Source organism: Gossypium hirsutum, chromosome A04, assembly GCF_007990345.1.
Source record: "Gossypium hirsutum isolate 1008001.06 chromosome A04, Gossypium_hirsutum_v2.1, whole genome shotgun sequence".
Lineage (NCBI taxonomy): Eukaryota > Viridiplantae > Streptophyta > Magnoliopsida > Malvales > Malvaceae > Gossypium > Gossypium hirsutum.
Genome location: NC_053427.1, coordinates 20,041,609 through 20,059,856, shown reverse-complemented (window position 1 = coordinate 20,059,856; position 18,248 = coordinate 20,041,609). Strand labels below are relative to the sequence as shown.

Here is an 18,248-nt window from a genome sequence, read left to right as displayed (position 1 = left end):
CGTTCTTTATGTAATTTAGCAGAACGTTGGGAGTGTTTGACGGGATGAATATCGTACCGGCCTCATCACATTCTTTTCCTTCTTTGTTATTATTAATACTAGGAGAATTAGTGCTTAAGGATTTAAAGTGTGCGTGGAATGTGTACAGCTCCCCGTTTCTATGCTTAGTTTATGACATCCTACACTTACATGTCATCATTTCATCTGTTAAAGTTTACCACAAGTTCTTGTGTCATATCATAAAATTCATTTTAGTAGTTCATGTACATTTGAAAATCTGGCATTTTAATCCCTACATGAGTGCACAAATGGATTTGACTGTAAATTAAATATAAAAGGTAAAAACAGTTTTGAAGAATGAGAAGAGATAAGAAACTTATTTTTCTTTTACGACTTATATTTGTTTTTTGTACATTTGTAGTTTGGTTCATGTCACCTGCCACTGTCCTTTCATTTGTGTTTAAGACCAGCAAGCTCTTTAATTTGATTTAAGGTCACGTTAGTCACTGTTAAGTCATTATTTCATTAACTGCAAAGTAAGCGTGCAGGGATTAAAATGTTAGTTTTTCAAATGTACAGGGACTAAAACGAAACTTGTTGAAATGGTATTAAAACTTGTAGTAGACTTTAACCTATTTCAACCTTGAGGAGTCTAAAATGAGCTTTTTGAAATGTACTAGAACTTCTAGTATACTTTGAGAGCTCTAAAAACTTCCGCGACTATGCAATAAATTTTTTCTTTATGTAAATACAAGTTTTTTGTTTTTGTTAAATTAAACCATGGTCATATCTAAACTTGTTCATAGGTTGGGTTACCTAAGCTTGAAGTTTTGCCTGAGATTTGAAATTTGAGTTCGAAATGGACTTGAACATTCTAGGCTTGAGTTTAGTTTAATTTGATCTGTTTCTAAATTCATAATATTTTATATTATGTTATTTTTATATATTATGTAATTTATAATACATTAAAATAATATTAAGATAATTTTATAAAAAAATTAATAAATAGAAAAATAAAATCATTAATATTAAAATAATATAATATAAATATTTGTAAAAAAAGTTTTTAAAATATAATATGAGCGAGTTTAAAATAGGTTTGGGTTAGTTTTTTGTAAATATGAATGAGTTTGAGTAAAATTTTATATCATATTTTGAGATTGGATAAGTATAAAATATATTAATATTATATTTAGATTCGACCTGACTTAGACCACGAGCACTTCTAGGTCACTTTAACTATTTGAAATTAATTGTTTTAGTTTATTTTGTTCTCTTGAATGTTAACATGGTTTGTTATGTAATCTTTTTTTTTTTGTGATTCAAATGTAAAATGTTATAAAACAGTTATTAACGTTGTCGGCCATAACAAATTTTAAAAATCTTGAAAAGAATAAAAAATTCATAATTTAATTTTTAAAATTATAAAAAATGTAATATTATAATCGCAACAATTTCTTGAAAATTTAAAATATTCATAAATCTAAAAGTAGCAAAACAAATTTACCTAAAATTTCAGCGAAACCTAATATATATATTTATATATATTATTAATTGTTAAGGCATAATCAACAAATTATTCTTGTTTGCAAATTGACATTATTATTTCCCCGCTTTGTATTATTAATTTAGTAAATAACATGTATTTTATGCCTTACTATAATTCTATTAATTTAACAGCTTTTCCTGATAGTAATAATGGCATAATCGAAAGCTACGAAGATATGATATAAATTAGATAAAAAAAAAGTAGTTCTCTCATTTTGTTAATTATCTTCAATTTACTTTTAAAATGAGGATTATTAACAAAAAAATTAGATGAGAAAAAAAAATTTGGATATACTTTGTTCATCTCAAGTGAAAGAGAAAGGACCATAGGGTAGAAAGTTATGCAGTTGACAAGATATTATGCATTTTTTCTAAAAAAAATTAAAACTTGATAGGTTTTATGAATTTTCAATAACTTTTTGTATAACTATAATTTAAAAAAAAATATTTTTATGATTTTAAAAAATAAATTATGATTTTTGTATAATTTTAATATATTTTAAAATTTAACGTCAAAAAAATTTAAAAGTACTATATTGATATTTTAACTACACTGCAAAGGCTAAATTAACAATTAAGCTTGAATAAATGTATCACGTCATTGGACATTCGTTGATATTTATTTCCAAGTTAATATAGAGATGACTTAAATGAGCAATTTCAAATACTTAAGTGATCAAAGTATAAGTTTATGATTATATATCTCTACTTTTCTTTATATATTATTATTGAGAACATCAAAAGTAATAGAAATAAATCATGATATCCTTTTAAGTCTTGAGAATTCTCTAGTTATATTCTTTTATTTAAATTTAAATACATAAATATTTAAACGTGATTTTAATTTATTTTAAAATTAATAATATATAAATATAAAAGTTATGTAAATTTAAGAAATAGTTTTGTTATTTCGTGCAATGTAGGAAACAATTGTGTGTATTATTGCAATAATACTTAAAATATGATAAATATATTAAATTATAATATTTTTTAACAAATAAAATATTTAAAATATTTCTTAAGATATGTGCAACCTAACCTAATCAAATCAATTATTGAATTATTTTCATTTCCAGTAATGATGTAGTTTATCAATTAGGTCAAATTTCCATAGAAAGATAAAGTAATAGTAATATATGCATAGTAGGTTTAGTTCATTGTAATGGAATATGGCTAAATTGAATAGAGTTGTGATCAGTAATTCAATTATTTGGTTGAATGAAATGGAATGGAGTTGTAATAGCATTTTTATATTTTATTGAATGGAATAGATGTTGTAATAGCATAAAGAAAAAGGCTTAAATGACTAAAGTACCCTTAGCAAAATTTTTTTTAGGTAGACGATTATTGTTATTGTTATTGTTATTAAATTTTAATAAGATTATTATTAAATATATTTTAATAAAAAATAATTTAATCATATTTAACATAATTGTTATTAAATATAATTTAATAAAATAATATATAATTTAATAACATTCTCAAATAATTATTAATATGAATTAAAAAATCATAATATATAACCTACATTATTATTTTTAAACCGCAATACATATTTAATGTGCTAAAATATCATTAGTGAAACAAATAATTTAATTATTTTTTAAAATAAAAAGTAAAATATTAGAAGTAATAAATAGCTTGAGAAATATATTTTTACATCCAAACATAATGTTCATATATTAACAAAAAGTTACATGGTGCCATTAGCTTATATGCCATAATCTATATGTTAAATTTTACAACATCAAAAGGTTACAATATTGTAATGGCATTCTATCATGTCATTATACCACCCAAATATTACATATACAAAAAATTACCAAAACATCACTAACACAACCTGGTTTTTAATGGTTAGAAAAAAATCTTCTCACCTATTCCAATTGCACAAAATAAGGTATACTAAAGAAAATAAGCATTTGTGTTAGATGGTCTAGAATTTTGATCAACGTGCGGTAGCACTTTCTTGAATGACCATTTCTAACTTTTGTTGAATTAGCACTTCGTAGGCAATGCTCCTACTTATTTCAAGGCCAACTATTCATATATTTTCTGCCAATAACATGGCAGCATTAGTAAATGAAGTAGAAGAAATATGTTCACTTGCATCATAAATCTTTTTTTTTCTTCTTTGAAAATGTGGAATCATCTTGGTTTCAAGATGGTTGCGATTGTGTAGTTGAGAGATCCATCTCATCCAAAGAAACATCAGCTTCGCATCCACGGAAATCGTTTCTTTCTTCATGAGTATTTGCACTAGCTACATCCTTAACATCTATTTCTTCAATAATATTAGCGGTTGTTTGAGCATATTTCTCAATGGCTCGATCTATTGCGTAAGTGGCAGTAAGTTGGTCATAATAAGGGAAACTGCGATGTCTGAATTGACTGGCCTTTTTTGTGACTCTATAAAAAATGAGGAATCCATATTAGATATAAGTTTGGTCAAAACAAAATAATAAAGACTTGAAATAATTCTTACACTTATATATAAGTTCCAAACAGCATCTTCAGCATAACAAGTTACCTCTGTTCATCCCAACCAAGCCGCTGTTGTCTTTTCCACTGAGCATATTATAAACAATTGCCCAATCCCTTTTCAATGTCTTAATCCTTGATTCAAGATTAGGTTTAGCCTTCAACATAGCATAGGGTAAAACTTTTTCTAACATTCTTTCCAGCTCATTTAAATAACTGACCTTGAATCTCATATCTACATTAAAGGTTCCAACATTGTGCAAGTCGACCATACATGCAATCAACGCAGCATCTTCTTCTGGAACCCATTTCCTTTTGGTTCCTTGAGAATTTTAGGAAGAAACACTTGATTGTAAAAAGCCTGACATAACTATCTTAACAAGAAATGCAAATTAAAATTAAGTTCAATGTTATGAATAAAAAAGTAGACACTTTATAAAATTATAACACATGAAAAATCAAAAGAACGTAAATTAAATTTGTAATTTAACAAGTCTAGTACAATACAAAAAGACAATTCAAACACTGCTAAAGTTTTATAAACTAGATACATGAAATAACATAAACAAACTAATCTTCTACTATTTTACCCTAAACCTAATTAATTTCTAGATGCTTGTCATTCATAAAACATTTGATTGGCTAGTTCCATCCTCCAAGTAGCTAATGCATCTGATGGATGAATATTTACGATATTTAGTTTATTGTCATCTATCACATTACTAGGTAATCCTTCTCCCAACTCCGCTTCAATAGGATCAAGACTCATATAGGTTCGAATAAAATTATAGGGCAAACAATATGCAATAATGATTCTATTGTGCACCCTCACAGGATAGAATGATGGACTCCTAAGTATTCCCTATCTAAGTTTTAATAACTCAAAGAATCTTTCAATAACATTGTGTGCTGAAGCATGTTTCAGATTGAAAAATTCTTCTGGAGTACTAGGTTGGTAACCCTAATGCCACTCATTCAAATGATATATTTGTCCTCTAAAAGGTGCAAGAAATCTCTCACAATTTGTGTAACTAGCATGGTTAACTTTTCCAAAATAGTTTGATCTTAAAAATTAATTCAAATTCCTCCAATTCTGCACTTTACCATGAGGAACTTTTAGTCCATATCTCCTATAAAGACATATCCAAGAACCCGTCCATCAATAACAGAACCTTCCCAACCAGGAAGAATATAAACAAAATGCATATCAGGTGTACAAACACCTAACATATTTGTTGCTATGCCACCTTTTCGTGTTCAATATCTAGGTTTATCAACTTTTGGAACTCTAATCTTGATGTGGGTTCCATCTAAAGCACCTAAGTAATTCTACAAAAAATAGTTTAAAAACCTCAGGTTAGGATACTATATTTAAATCCAAATCAAGTGAATTATGTACAAACTATATATGGAACTCACTTCAATACCTTAAACCATTTCCACCTTAGGTTTGTAGAATTGCTGTAATTGACTATGCCTTTTTAAATAACACATCTTGTAAGCATATGACAACATTTAAAACAATGTGAAATGATCTGCTAATGGTTTCCCTGGACCTATTAAAGTGATGCTTAATAACTCGGTTTTTAAGATGATAAGAAATGATATGTAATAACGTTGTCACTTGCTCATCAACAAGCATGTTCCTTAACAACTTCAATCCTTCTAAAGTTTGTAATATCTCACATAGTTTAAAAAAAGTAACTCTATTCATCCTAACTTGTTCAATATAGATCTCGTCACTAGCATGTACAAGTCTTTTCACATAATCTCGTTGTGTATAAAAATCTAAAATATATGATCTAATCCTTGGTCTATAAGTATGTAGACTAGAGACGACACCCAATGTAACTAAGAATCAACTCACAACTGTACACATTTGCAACCATATTGTCAATGCAAGACCAATTCTTTTTCGCCTCTCACTTTGTACTATTAAAGGAGAACAAGTCATTACTGCAAGATATTAAAATGTTAGATATCTTCAAATCAAAGTATAAATTACTCTCAAAACAGGATGCTAGTTGGATGTTGGAATCAGGAGTTCCCTGAAATCAAAACATAAGGATTTGTTCATTTTGCTATTGCAAACAAAAATTCATGTTCACATAAACATGACTTTTTATCTTATCTTTAGAGATGTTATGTCAGACACTTTATTCCATGGTATTCTCATCTATTATGTTTACCACTTCTTTTCTATTATATTAGTGACTTTCTCCTTTATTATTTTCTATTATTTATAATCTCATAAACTTGATTCATTGTTTATAAGTATAACTTGAATGCTCCTTTTATTTTATACCATTGGATTGTACATACCTTGGGATATTGGAAACTCAATGGAAAAACCCAACTTAAAGCATCATGAAATGAGTTTATAAATTTCACTTCTTCATGTTGAACAACTTTTGTTTGAATCAGGTAATGTGGAACTGGAATTAAGATCGAAGGTGCTATTAGGATTGAGAAATTTTAGGTTTATACAAAAATGCTATCTATCTATGAGGAATTTCTACAAGTTTTCTTTTAAATTCCAGTTATTGATGAAATGCCAAGATTATAATTAAAATAGTAAGTTCCAAGGTTGAAACTTTAAAGGGTGAAGTTCTATAACCAATTAAAAGTCAATAATTGCGGTAGTGTATGATGTTATTAATTTGTCCATTTTATCTAAACTCCCTCAACTTTTATGTCTAATATAATATATTTGAACATGACACCGTATGAAACATATTTTTTGGTGTATTTTCCCACACCCAAACAGGCATATCAAACACATAATATGGTCGAATGATTGTAAATTGCAAGTCGCCTATATATTTATATAATTCTATATACCCTCAGCAATTGTATATATTTGAATATTATATTAAAACATAAAAAACACTTTTAGAATTATATAATTATTTTAGTCATTAACCAATTAAATTGGTTTGATTGACTTGTGATATTTAAAATATATTATCTATACTTCTATTCTATATATTAAGCTTTTAACTTGGTATCATGAGTCAATTAAGCACCAATTTAGTTGGGAAAAGATTAATATATTATTTCTTTAATTGGTAAAATATTAATTACTAATAATAATTCTCTTCCCAAATCTCGAGCTTGTCACTCAAAAACCCTTATCCCATGCCCTTCATAAAAAAAAAAAAAAGAAATTGAATCCAACAGGCTATTTGACTCCACATTGTTTTTAAACAAAACAAGAAGTTCAAATTAAACCTAGAAGAAGTACAAAAAAATTAGAAAAATTTGATAGGGTATTTAAGTTCAAACTTGGGTATTAAATTAGATAAGCCAGCAAGGATAAACACCAAAGAAAAGCTATAAGAAAAATGGGTAATAACTCATTATTCTTAAATGTCATCATAACCAATCAAATATAGTAGCAATTGAATTGAAAAGGAAAAAAGAGTTGCAAATTTTCAATGAAAGAAAAGAAATATAGCAACATTGTTTTAAGAAAATGGACAAAAAATAGTGATGTTTTGAATATATATTAAAAAAGCATTAAAAAATATATTAGAATGAATACAGAAAACAAAACTCATCAACCACCTCACTAAAAGCTACTTGTTTGCAAACAGGAAAATGACTTGCCAACCATTTATGGATTAATGGGTTCTTTGTCAAAAATAGCAAAAACTTCATAATCAATTAAACAAAGAATGTAGATAGATCATAAAATTGAGAACAAAAGCTCACCTAATTTTAAAAAAATCAGAAAAATGGGAAAAAAATGAGCAGAGATAATTATAGGCAGATGAATCGACTACAAATTTGGGGAAATTTTTTGGCAGATTTGAGGTTTAGATGGAGACGGAGATAACCCTTTTGGAAAGACTTTAACAGTCTTGTTGTAACACCCCAAACCCAGCCTAAACGTTATGGCCGAATTTGGCAATGTCATATGAAAGGGATTTTGAAAACGGAGCTAACTCGATAAAACACTTAAGCTCATAAATTGCTTTCATTTAATTCAAAACATATATTTTGTAACACCCCATACCCATACCTTAGACCGGGATAGGATACGAGGCATTATCGAAATTTTTAGAATAATTTCAATTAATTTATATCATTTAGTATTCATTTTCATGTTTCATATAATATCCTTTTTATATTATAATTCTCGTATTATATCAAATATTCTATCTGTTGAATCATTGGAGTTCTGATGGATTTTTCAACATTACACTCATAGTGTACATTTCCATATTCCGTCAATTCATATTCAGAAATAATCCTTAGGACGTTTAATCATCAAGCACTCTCTCGAGTCACATCTCATGTAACTGTAGGGAATCAGGATTACCTTTTCAGGTCAAATCCTACCCACCTTAAGTTATCATAAGGAATTATATATCGTGTAATCGTAGCGAATCAGGATTACCCTTTTTAGGTCAAATCCTATCCACCTTAGGTTACCATAATGAATCATATATCATGTAACCGTAGCGAATCAGGATTACTCTTTTCAGGTCAAATCCTATCTGCCTTAAGTTACCGTAGTGAATTAGGAATAAATCCTATTCACTTTAAATTACCATAGTGAATCAGGAGCAAATCCTATCCACTTTGAGGTATTATAGTGAATCAGGAACGAATCCTATCCACTTTATATTCTCAAGAAGGCTTTTGTCAGATTAATCGTCCGGGTTATGTATTTCTGCAACATATGCAGGAACTCTTTCATTTGGGAAATCACCTATATCCATCCGGAACCCAATACTAAAATAGATTTTATCCCTTTCAAATAGTTTCAGAACATGTATTATTTCTTTCATTTCAACATCCATACATTTCATATATTCAATTCAAACATCATGTAAAATACAATAGAATATTTAAATTGACATATTTACATGCTCATTCAAGTTATATGAACCTACTTGACTAAATTGCAGAAATACCAAGATTTAGGGGCATTTTTGTAATTTACCATTTTCCCAATTTTCACCCGATCTTAAATTAATAATTTCATTCAATTTATTAATTTAGATAATAAAATAATTCATTCCCTTCAATTTGGTCATTTTTGAATTTTTTTACAAAATTGCCCCCTAAAGTTTTACTTTTATTCAATTTAGTCCTTGAGCCTAAAACATGCAAATTAACCGTACTAGCTGAATATTTATATATATTTTCCTCCTCCTCTTATCCATTCCACATTCTTAATGTATATAACATGCTTATAAGTAGCATTATCTATAATTTCACTATTTACTTATATGTATATTCAAAGCTGTCCATACGTGTCATAGTCACTAAATTATTTTTATCTTAAGATAAAGAACCCCAAATTAAGATATGCTAATTTTATATGAAACTAGATTCACATATCTTCTTACCATAAAATTTTCAGAATTTTTTGTTTAGCCAATAAGTACAGTTTATTCTTTAAATTTACCCCTATTCTGCTGTCTGACAGTTTCGACCCTTCTTTGTTTAGAATTAATTATCTCCTCGTACGAGATTTGGATGATGTTATTGATTATTTATATTGAAAATATACTCATTAAGGAATTTAAACATATAAATTTAAGCCCTTAATTAGTTTTCTCCAATTTTTGATGATTTTTCAAAGTCAGAACAGGGGAACCTAAAATCATTCTGCCTTGTCTCACAAAATTTATTATATCTAATAATTAAAAATTCCATTGCTTACATCGTTTCTTCTATAAGAAACTAGACTCAATAATATTTAATTAAATATTTTATTCATCCTCTAATTTAATTTCCACAATTTATGGTAATTTTTCAAAGTTAGCCTACTGCTGTTGTCCAAAACTGTTTTAGTGCAAGATGTTTATTTACCATGTTTATAACACCCTTATTTTCTTTCTCTACACTATTTCTCATTACCTTCTCTTCACTAACATATTAAGAACATAAAACCTTATATAAGAAAACTCTATATTAACATCATTTCCATGCTTTTTCAACAGTATCAAACTTTAAAATATATTGAAATCTTGATGTTCTTACCTTGTCTCATTGATTTCAATCTTTAACTTGATTTTCTCTCTCCTCCATCTTCTATTTCTTGAATCTAACTTGATATTCTATCATCTTTCTCTCTTGATAGCTATGGAAATTCTTTTGATTTCTAAGTGAAAATGGTGGATTTTTGGTGGAAGGACCAAATTGTAAAGAAAAGAAAAGAAAATTTTCTTAATTTTCTTCTCTTCTAACATTGGTTGTATGGATGGAAAGATGATAGAAATTCTTCATATTTCCTTCTTTATATATTAAATAATTAATAATAAAATAATAATAAATAGTAAAATATCTCATTAAAATATTAAAATAATATTTATCTTAATTAAATAATTATAAAATATCATCAATATCATCATTACTTTCTAGATTTCTCTCTCTTCCAATTGACCAATTTTCCCTTTATTATCTTTTAAAATTTCATCCTTAAGTCATCATTTAATTTGGTAAAATTGTAATTTAGTCCCTCATAACTCTTCACCTATTCAATTTGGTCCTAGTTCATCCATTTTTCTTAGTTTCTAGATCATTCCACCCTTAAAATATTTACAGTATTGGCCTTCAACTTTTTCATATTTACATTTTAACCCCTCAATTTTTGATTATTTACTCTTAGGAACAAAACTTTTCACACTTTTACAATTTTGTTCTTTCCTGAATCAAGATATCATAATTTAACTTCCCTTTTTGTCACTTATTTCCTTATTTTTCTATATAAAGGATAATATCTTACTATAGAAATTTTCGGGATATTACATATTCAATTAGTCAACTTGCCTTTAATCATATCATTTTAGCGGAAGCTTAGGAAACTCATCATGTTTAAGGAAAACAATTTGTATTTTAAGTAAATCATGTTTTATGTAGTTGTAAGCAAGTTAAAATCAAAAACCCAAAACCAATGCCAAACAGTTTAAAAGAGTTCAGAAAGTCCCAGAAAATACAAACTCTCCAACTCAAAGCCAAAACTTTAAGTAAAACCATAAAACAAAACCGTCGAGTCCTTTGCTGCACCGATCCGCCTAACTTTGTGGATTACCTGAACAGATTAAACAAAAAAGAGTGAGTTTACGTAAACTCAATGTCTAACCCCACAGAATTAAGCATGCACACAACCAGAAAATCAGAAGCAATCAGATAAAAATTCAGGCCTAAGCCCATTATAGATACAGATACACAAATCATAATCGGAATCCTACCCCCATCCTCTACACACTATATCCGACCATCCCTACACACCAGTGGGGTTTAAAAAACCCATCCATCCTTACACACCATTTAATACCGATGTGTCACATAATAGATATAATGCAGCCATGTTGCTAGATAATAGGCATAAATTGCCTTTTAGAACACTTCCTTCATTATACATCATCCAAACCCCCAAAATCAGATACAGAACATGCATATCAAACTATCAGATAAAACATGCTTATATAAACAGATATCAGATATGCATAACTTAATCATGCTCAGAACAGAATCTCAGTCTAACAATACACATGATTTCAGGGTTTAGTTAGCCTTTACCGACCCTACGGTTGGCCCACAGTCGATTAGGACGAGTCGTGCGACCCTACGGAATATTTCAGTATAATGGGCCCACATGCCTGTGTGGCCCACGCCCAACTTGGCCTAGCCCGTATGGCAGATATGGCCACACTCAAGCCACCACACGGCCGTGTCTTGCGCATGGCCATGCTTTCATCAATCACACGGTCGTGTCCTTACACATGGCCTACCATACGGGCAACCACACGCCTGTGTGGCATAGACATGGCCATTTTTAGCTTTTTCCAAAACTTCAATTTTTGCGTTTTGGGTACACACCTGGTACGATTTTGATGCAAAAGCATACCCAGACCTTCAAAACATACAAAAAGGCATCCAATTGCCCAATTAACAATCAATTTACGAATCGATACCAAAACCCAAAATAACGCTCAAGACTTACCAACCCACTAACTCACTAACAGCAAAAAGAAACTGCTAGCATATCCCTAATTTCTCTCCACTAATCCACTAACAACCCACTTACTTAGAATTTTAGTTCCATCGAAACTCTCTTAGTCAAACGAGCAAAAATAAACTCTCTTGCTCGTGCAAGGATTCGAACACAGGACCTCCAACCTCACAACCCCTTACCACTTGAACCAGTAAGCTCATTCTAATGTGGAACTACAGGCAATTTAATCTAAGCCCAATGAGCAGAGATAGGGCTTAATTCCAAAAATAACAAAATTTGCCAAGGGTAAGCCTTGAACCCAAGACCTCTCACACACTTTCAAAACATTTAACCACTGAAGCAGATACACATTTTGTGTCACATTTTCACAAAAGCAGAAATATAATATTCAAGGCGTTACAACTCTACCCCCTAAAAGAAATTTCGACCTCGAAACTTACCTGATCAGAACAGATGAGGATACTGCTGACGCATCAAGTCTAGGGGTGTTCAGTCGGTTAACCGACCCAAAATAACATTAATCGAATTAACTGACTCTTTAAAATTTTTAACCGTTAACTGGATCAATTTTTTTTTCAAAAAATTAACCGAACCAAAATTTTTTCGGTTAATTCGGTCAGTTAACCTAATTAACCGAAAATTATATTTTTTTATTTTTAGTTAAAATAAGTATAAAATTAACCGATTAACTGAATTAATCGAATTAACCGAATTACCCGAATTACTCGAATTACCCGAATTAGTCAAATTAACTGAATTAACCGAATTATTTGTATAAAATTATATGTTTTTTATTTTTATTTATTAAATTATTTGTAATTTTTATGATTGGGTTGGGTACTTGGGTTAATATATATTAGATTGGGTATTTGGGTTTATGTTGGATTGGGTTTGAGTGAATAGTGAGCTATTTATATATTATAATTTTATTTATTATTTTTCAGTTAAACTAAAAAAATTCGATTAACCGACCGGTTTCGAACCGAATTAACCGTTAACCAAAAATTCAAAAAATTATTAACCGACCCCCGACTGAATTAATTCGGATAATCGACCGATTAACCGAATTCGGTCGGTTAACCGAATTTTTTTGGTTTTACCTGAATTTTGCACATCCCTAATCGAGTCCTTAGGTTTTCACGTGGCCTCCTCAGTGCTATGATTCCGCCACAGCACCTTCACTAAAGGAATGGACTTTTTTCGCAGAACCTTGACATCGCGATCCAGAATCTGAATCGGCTCCTCTTCAAAAGTCAAGTCCGGCCTAACCTCGATCTCCTCAACCGAGACAACATGGGATGGATCAGAACGATACCACCTCAACATCGAGACGTGAAACACATCATGAATACGGTCCAACTCAGGGAGTAGCTGCAACTGATAAGCAACTGGTCCCACACGCTTTAAAATCCAATACGGTCCAATAAACCTAGGGCTCAACTTGCCCTTCCGACCGAACCTCAGAACTTTCTTCCACGGAGAGACCTTAAGAAACACAAAATCCCCCACAGAGTACTCAATCTCACGTCTCTTCAGATCTACATATGATTTTTGCCTATCAGAAGCCACTGTTAGACGATCCTGAACCAGTCAAACCTTATCCTCCGTCTTGGAAACCAATTCAGGACCCAAAAATCAACGTTCGCCTAACTTAGTCCAACACAGTGGAGTACGATACTTACACCATATAGAGCCTCGTAAGGTTCCATTTGAATGCTAGACTGGAAACTGTTATTGTAGGTGAACTCAGCTAATGGCAGATAATCCTCCTAACTACCTCGGAAGTCGATCACACAACTCCGAAGCATATCCTCTAGTATTTGAATCACCCTTTCCGATTAACCACCGGTCTGAAGATGGAACGCAGTACTGAATTCCAATCTCGACCCCAGAGCTTCATGTAACTTCTTCCAGAACCGAGATGTAAAATAAGGATCTATCTCTGTTAGAAATAATCAACACTAGAACCCCATACAGCCTAACTATCTCGAAGAGAAAAGTCCATCTGAACCGGAATGAAGTGAGCCGACTTGGTCAATCAATCCATGATGACCCAAACAAAATCCTTTTTTGTGGGTGTTAAAGGCAACCCACTAACGAAGTCCATCGTTACTCACTCCCATTTCTACAAAGGAATTTTAATTGGTTGCAACAAACTCGAAGGTAACTGATGCTCAGCCTTAACCTGCTGACAAGTCAAACAGCGAGCAACGAAATTGGTAACCTCACGCTTCAACCCTGGCTACTAGTACAACTCACAGAGATCGCGATACATCTTAACCACCGGGATGCATAGCATAAGGGCTACTATGCGTCTCTTTCAAAATCCACTGCCTCAAATCAGAATCATTTGACACACAAATCCAACATCAAAAACACAAAGCACCATCACTGTTCAACCCAGTTGGAAGTAGTAACACTCTCAATTTGGTGGAACCATACATCTAGAGTCTCATCCACTAACTGTTTATCTCGAATCTGCTCAATCCAAGTTGGCTTAACTTGCAACTTGGCCAATGGACTCCCATCATTAAACAAACTAAGGTGAGCAAACATCTCTCTTAGATCAAAAATCGCTTTACGACTTAGAGCATCGGCTATCACATTCGCCTTACCATGATGATACTCTATCATGCAGTTGTAATCCTTGAGCAGCTCAATCCATCGCTGCTGCCTAAGTTTCAACTTCTTTTGAGTAAGGAGATATTTGAGACTCTTGTGATCGTTGTAGATGATACACCTCATACCATACAAATAATGTCTCTAGATCTTTAACACAAAGACCACTGCAGCCAACTCAAGATCATGCGTCGGATAGTTCCCTTCATGTCGTCTTAAAATGACGGGACTCATAAGCCACAACCTTATCATCTTGCATCAGAATGCAACCCAATCCAACATGAAACGCATCACTGTATACTACAAACTCCTTTCTAGATTCAAGTTATATAAGAACAAGAGCCAGAGTCAGAGCCGACTTGAGCTTCTCAAAGCTCGATTGCTGTGCATTAGTCCAGAAAAATAGCACACCCTTACGCAGAAGTTTAGTAAGAGGAGCTGTAATCAGAGAGAACCCTTCTACAAAACGCTGATAATATACCGCTAAACCCAGGAAGCTACGGATTTTTAATACATTCTTAAGCTGTTTCCAATCAAGCACAGCCTTGATCTTGCGAGGATCAACTCAAATTCTTTCAGCAGAAACTACGTGCCCCAGAAAAGTCACTTCACGCAACTAGAACTCACACTTCCTTAGCTTAGCGTAAAGCTGCTTCCCATGAAGAATTTGAAGCACTACTCTAAAGTGCTCATCATGTTCATCCTCCGTCGTAGAGTATACCAGAATGTCATTGATGAAGACCACAATGAGCTGATCCAAATAAGACTAAAACACACGGTTTATCAGATCTATAAATGCAGCTGGTGTATTCGTCAAACCGAATGGCATAACTACGAACTCGTAATGTCCATAACGAGTCCTAAATACGATATTGTGAACATCAACCTTCTTAACCCTCAACTAATGATATCCTGATCGAAGATCAATCTTGGAGAACATAGAAGCCCTCAGAATTGATCAAACCAGTCATCGATCCTCAGAAGCGGATACTTATTCTTTACAGTCAGCTTGTTCAGTTGTCGATAGTCGATGTACATCCTCATTGTCCCATCCCTTTTCTTAACAAACAAGACTGGTGCTCCCCATGGAGACACACTAGGAAGAATGCAACCACGGTCCAACAACTTCTATAGTTGAGCCTTAAGCTCTGTAAGCTCTTTTGGTGCCATACAATAGGTAGCGATGGACACCGGAGCTGTACCCGAAAGAAACTCGATCCCAAACTCAACCTTTCAGTTTGGAGGCAATCCTAGTAACTCTTCAGGAAAAACATTTGAAAAATCCCTCACAGTTCTGAAATCTCCCAAAGAAGAACCCCTATATTCAGAAATACTGACATAGGCCAGCAACACCTCACACCCTTTCCGTACCAATTTCTCAGCCACAAGTACAGATATCACATTAGACAAATAATCCCGACACTCTCTGATCACAACCACCATTTCATCCACCTCAATTCTTAAAACAACCTTCTTAGTCGCACAATCCAGACTAACCCGGTGCTTAACCAACCAGTCCATACCCAGAATCAGATCGAATTCCTCAAATGGTAACTCCATTAGATTAGCCAGAAATACCGTCTCTTGCACTACTAAGGGAACATCCCTATATAGTTTGCTAACCTAAACAGACTACCCCAACGGACTCAATACAGTGACCTCACTCATAGTGTTCTCAACTGTAATCCCCAAGTTTCCAGATACAGTACTAGCTATGTAAGAGTGAGTAGACCCTATGTCTGTCAAGGCCAAATAAGGTACATCAAATATAAAAAAAACGTAAGCATCTCTATCCTCTCAGCGACGTGTAACATAAACCAAAACAGGCTGCCTCGCCTCTGTCTAACTAGTACCTCTGCCCGGTGCTCTGTCCATGACCCAAACCATTCCACCCCTAGCCTATCCATGACCCTTAGGTGGCTGCTGAATTGCCCTCTGCGGCTGAACAAAACTTAGAGCTTGCGTCTGATCTGCCCACTGTCGATAGTTTCTAATACGGTGCTCAAGAGACCCACACCTCAAACAAGCCCCAATCCTTCTCCAACAGTCGTCCGAATGGTGTCTTCCACAATCTCCACAAGGCAGCATCCTAGTAGAAGCAATAGGGCCACCCACTCTAACTGGCCCATCAGATCTAACCTTTTTCTTAGGCCTCTGCATAGAACTCGAGGGCTCCGAATCCCTCTTGTTTTTACCTCTCTCCCTATCTCTATTCTGGCACTTCGCGCGCTTAACATCCTCGGCGATCTCTGCCTTCTCTACCAGAACATAAAACTTACGCTCCCTTTGCGGAGCAATTAGAACCCTTAGATTATCCCTTAGGCCATCCTCAAACCCAGCACACCTCTCATACTCGGACACCACTATGCCTCGAGCATAGCGACTGAACCTCAAAAATTTGCCCTCATACTCGGCTACAGATTGATCACCTTGTGTGAGATTCAGAAACTCACTCCTGCGAGCATCGACATAGCTAACTCCCACATACTTTCTTTGGAATGTAGTCTTAAAGAATTCCCAAGTCAAACGATTCGGCTGAGTGCCCTCCTTAACCGTCAACCACCACTGGTAAGCCTCATCGCGAAGTAAGAAGACTGCACCTTTCGATTTCTGCTCGAGCGTACAGTCCATATCATCCATAATCCTTTCAGTGGCCTCCAACCAATACTCAGCCACACTAGGGGCAACTCCTGTGACACCCTTAAACAACTCAGCTCCATTAGACCAGAGTTGCTCAATTACCGACCTTCGGCCCCAGATCCAGAATTAGGCCTAGTGGCCCTCTCCAATATCCTCAGCATGGTTGGGACATTGCGTCATCCCCAACTGAACGGCTCTTAAACCCAGTCTAAGTAGCAGGTGACACAGGTGTCTCACTAGTGTCTAGATTTGGCATGCTGCCTAGAGATGATGACTCAACCCAAGCCTTCCTACAGCCTTTACCTCGACTTTGAATACGACGTCCACGAATACCCGTACCCTTATTGTAATTTTAAAGTTTGATCTACATTAAAAATTTTATGCATCAGTTTCAGTATTTATTAACAGATATTGTATATACAATTTAGCAGAAGTTTAGAAGTGTTTCAGATGTTTCATTCTATTAACTATCTTAGTATAGTTTCAAAGAGTACTAACTACAGTATTTCAAAACAGTTTAATCTAAGTACAGAGATACTTACAGGATCGGCACCGGAGGCTCGGTGTTCCACGTACTTAATCAGAGTGTTTAAAATAATTTGAAAACCAATTCTTTAAAACCAAATTTTGGAACCCAAAATTCATAGCTGAGTTTTTCAACCTGACTTTAACACCACAAAATGTAACACCTCAAACCTGGCCTAGACGTTATGGTCGAATTTGTAACGCCCTCACGCCCGAGACTGTCGCCAGAGTCAAGCTTGAGGTGTTACTAAACTTAATTCATCAATTTAACAGCTCAAACAATTTATTTTTAAAATTTCCAGACAAGCTGGCCAACTGCATCACAGTCGCTTAAAAATTCATATCTCGAGTTCTGAAACTAAAAATTAAAATCTGTAAATTTTCCCTAAAACTATACTCATATATATATTTAATAATTTTTTTCTAGAATTTTTGGTCAAGCCAATTAGTACAGTTTATT

General features: G+C 32.9%; 1 protein-coding gene across 1 annotated transcript; it reads right to left on the bottom strand.

The window, feature by feature from the left end:
• Positions 1-16,255: 16,255 nt before the first annotated feature.
• Positions 16,256-17,424, bottom strand: LOC107947880 (uncharacterized). The gene is made up of 3 exons (XM_016882387.1): positions 17,370-17,424; positions 16,819-17,313; positions 16,256-16,362 (listed from the first exon to the last, which is right to left on the bottom strand). The coding sequence occupies exons 1-3, from the start codon at positions 17,422-17,424 to the stop codon at positions 16,256-16,258; spliced, it is 657 nt and encodes a 218-aa protein (XP_016737876.1).
• Positions 17,425-18,248: the final 824 nt, after the last annotated feature.

What these genes read in the sequence shown, in the direction of transcription:
- LOC107947880 (XM_016882387.1), bottom strand. Translation starts at nt 17,424, where the DNA reads ATGCTGAGGATATTGGAGAGGGCCACTAGGCCTAATTCTGGATCTGGG. An exon ending in TTCTGGATCTGGGGCCGAAG is followed by an intron (nt 17,314 to 17,369) that starts GTCGGTAATTGA and finishes AGGGTGTCACAG; the next exon opens with GAGTTGCCCCTAGTGTGGCT. An exon ending in GAATAGAGATAGGGAGAGAG is followed by an intron (nt 16,363 to 16,818) that starts GTAAAAACAAGA and finishes TGGCCTTGACAG; the next exon opens with ACATAGGGTCTACTCACTCT.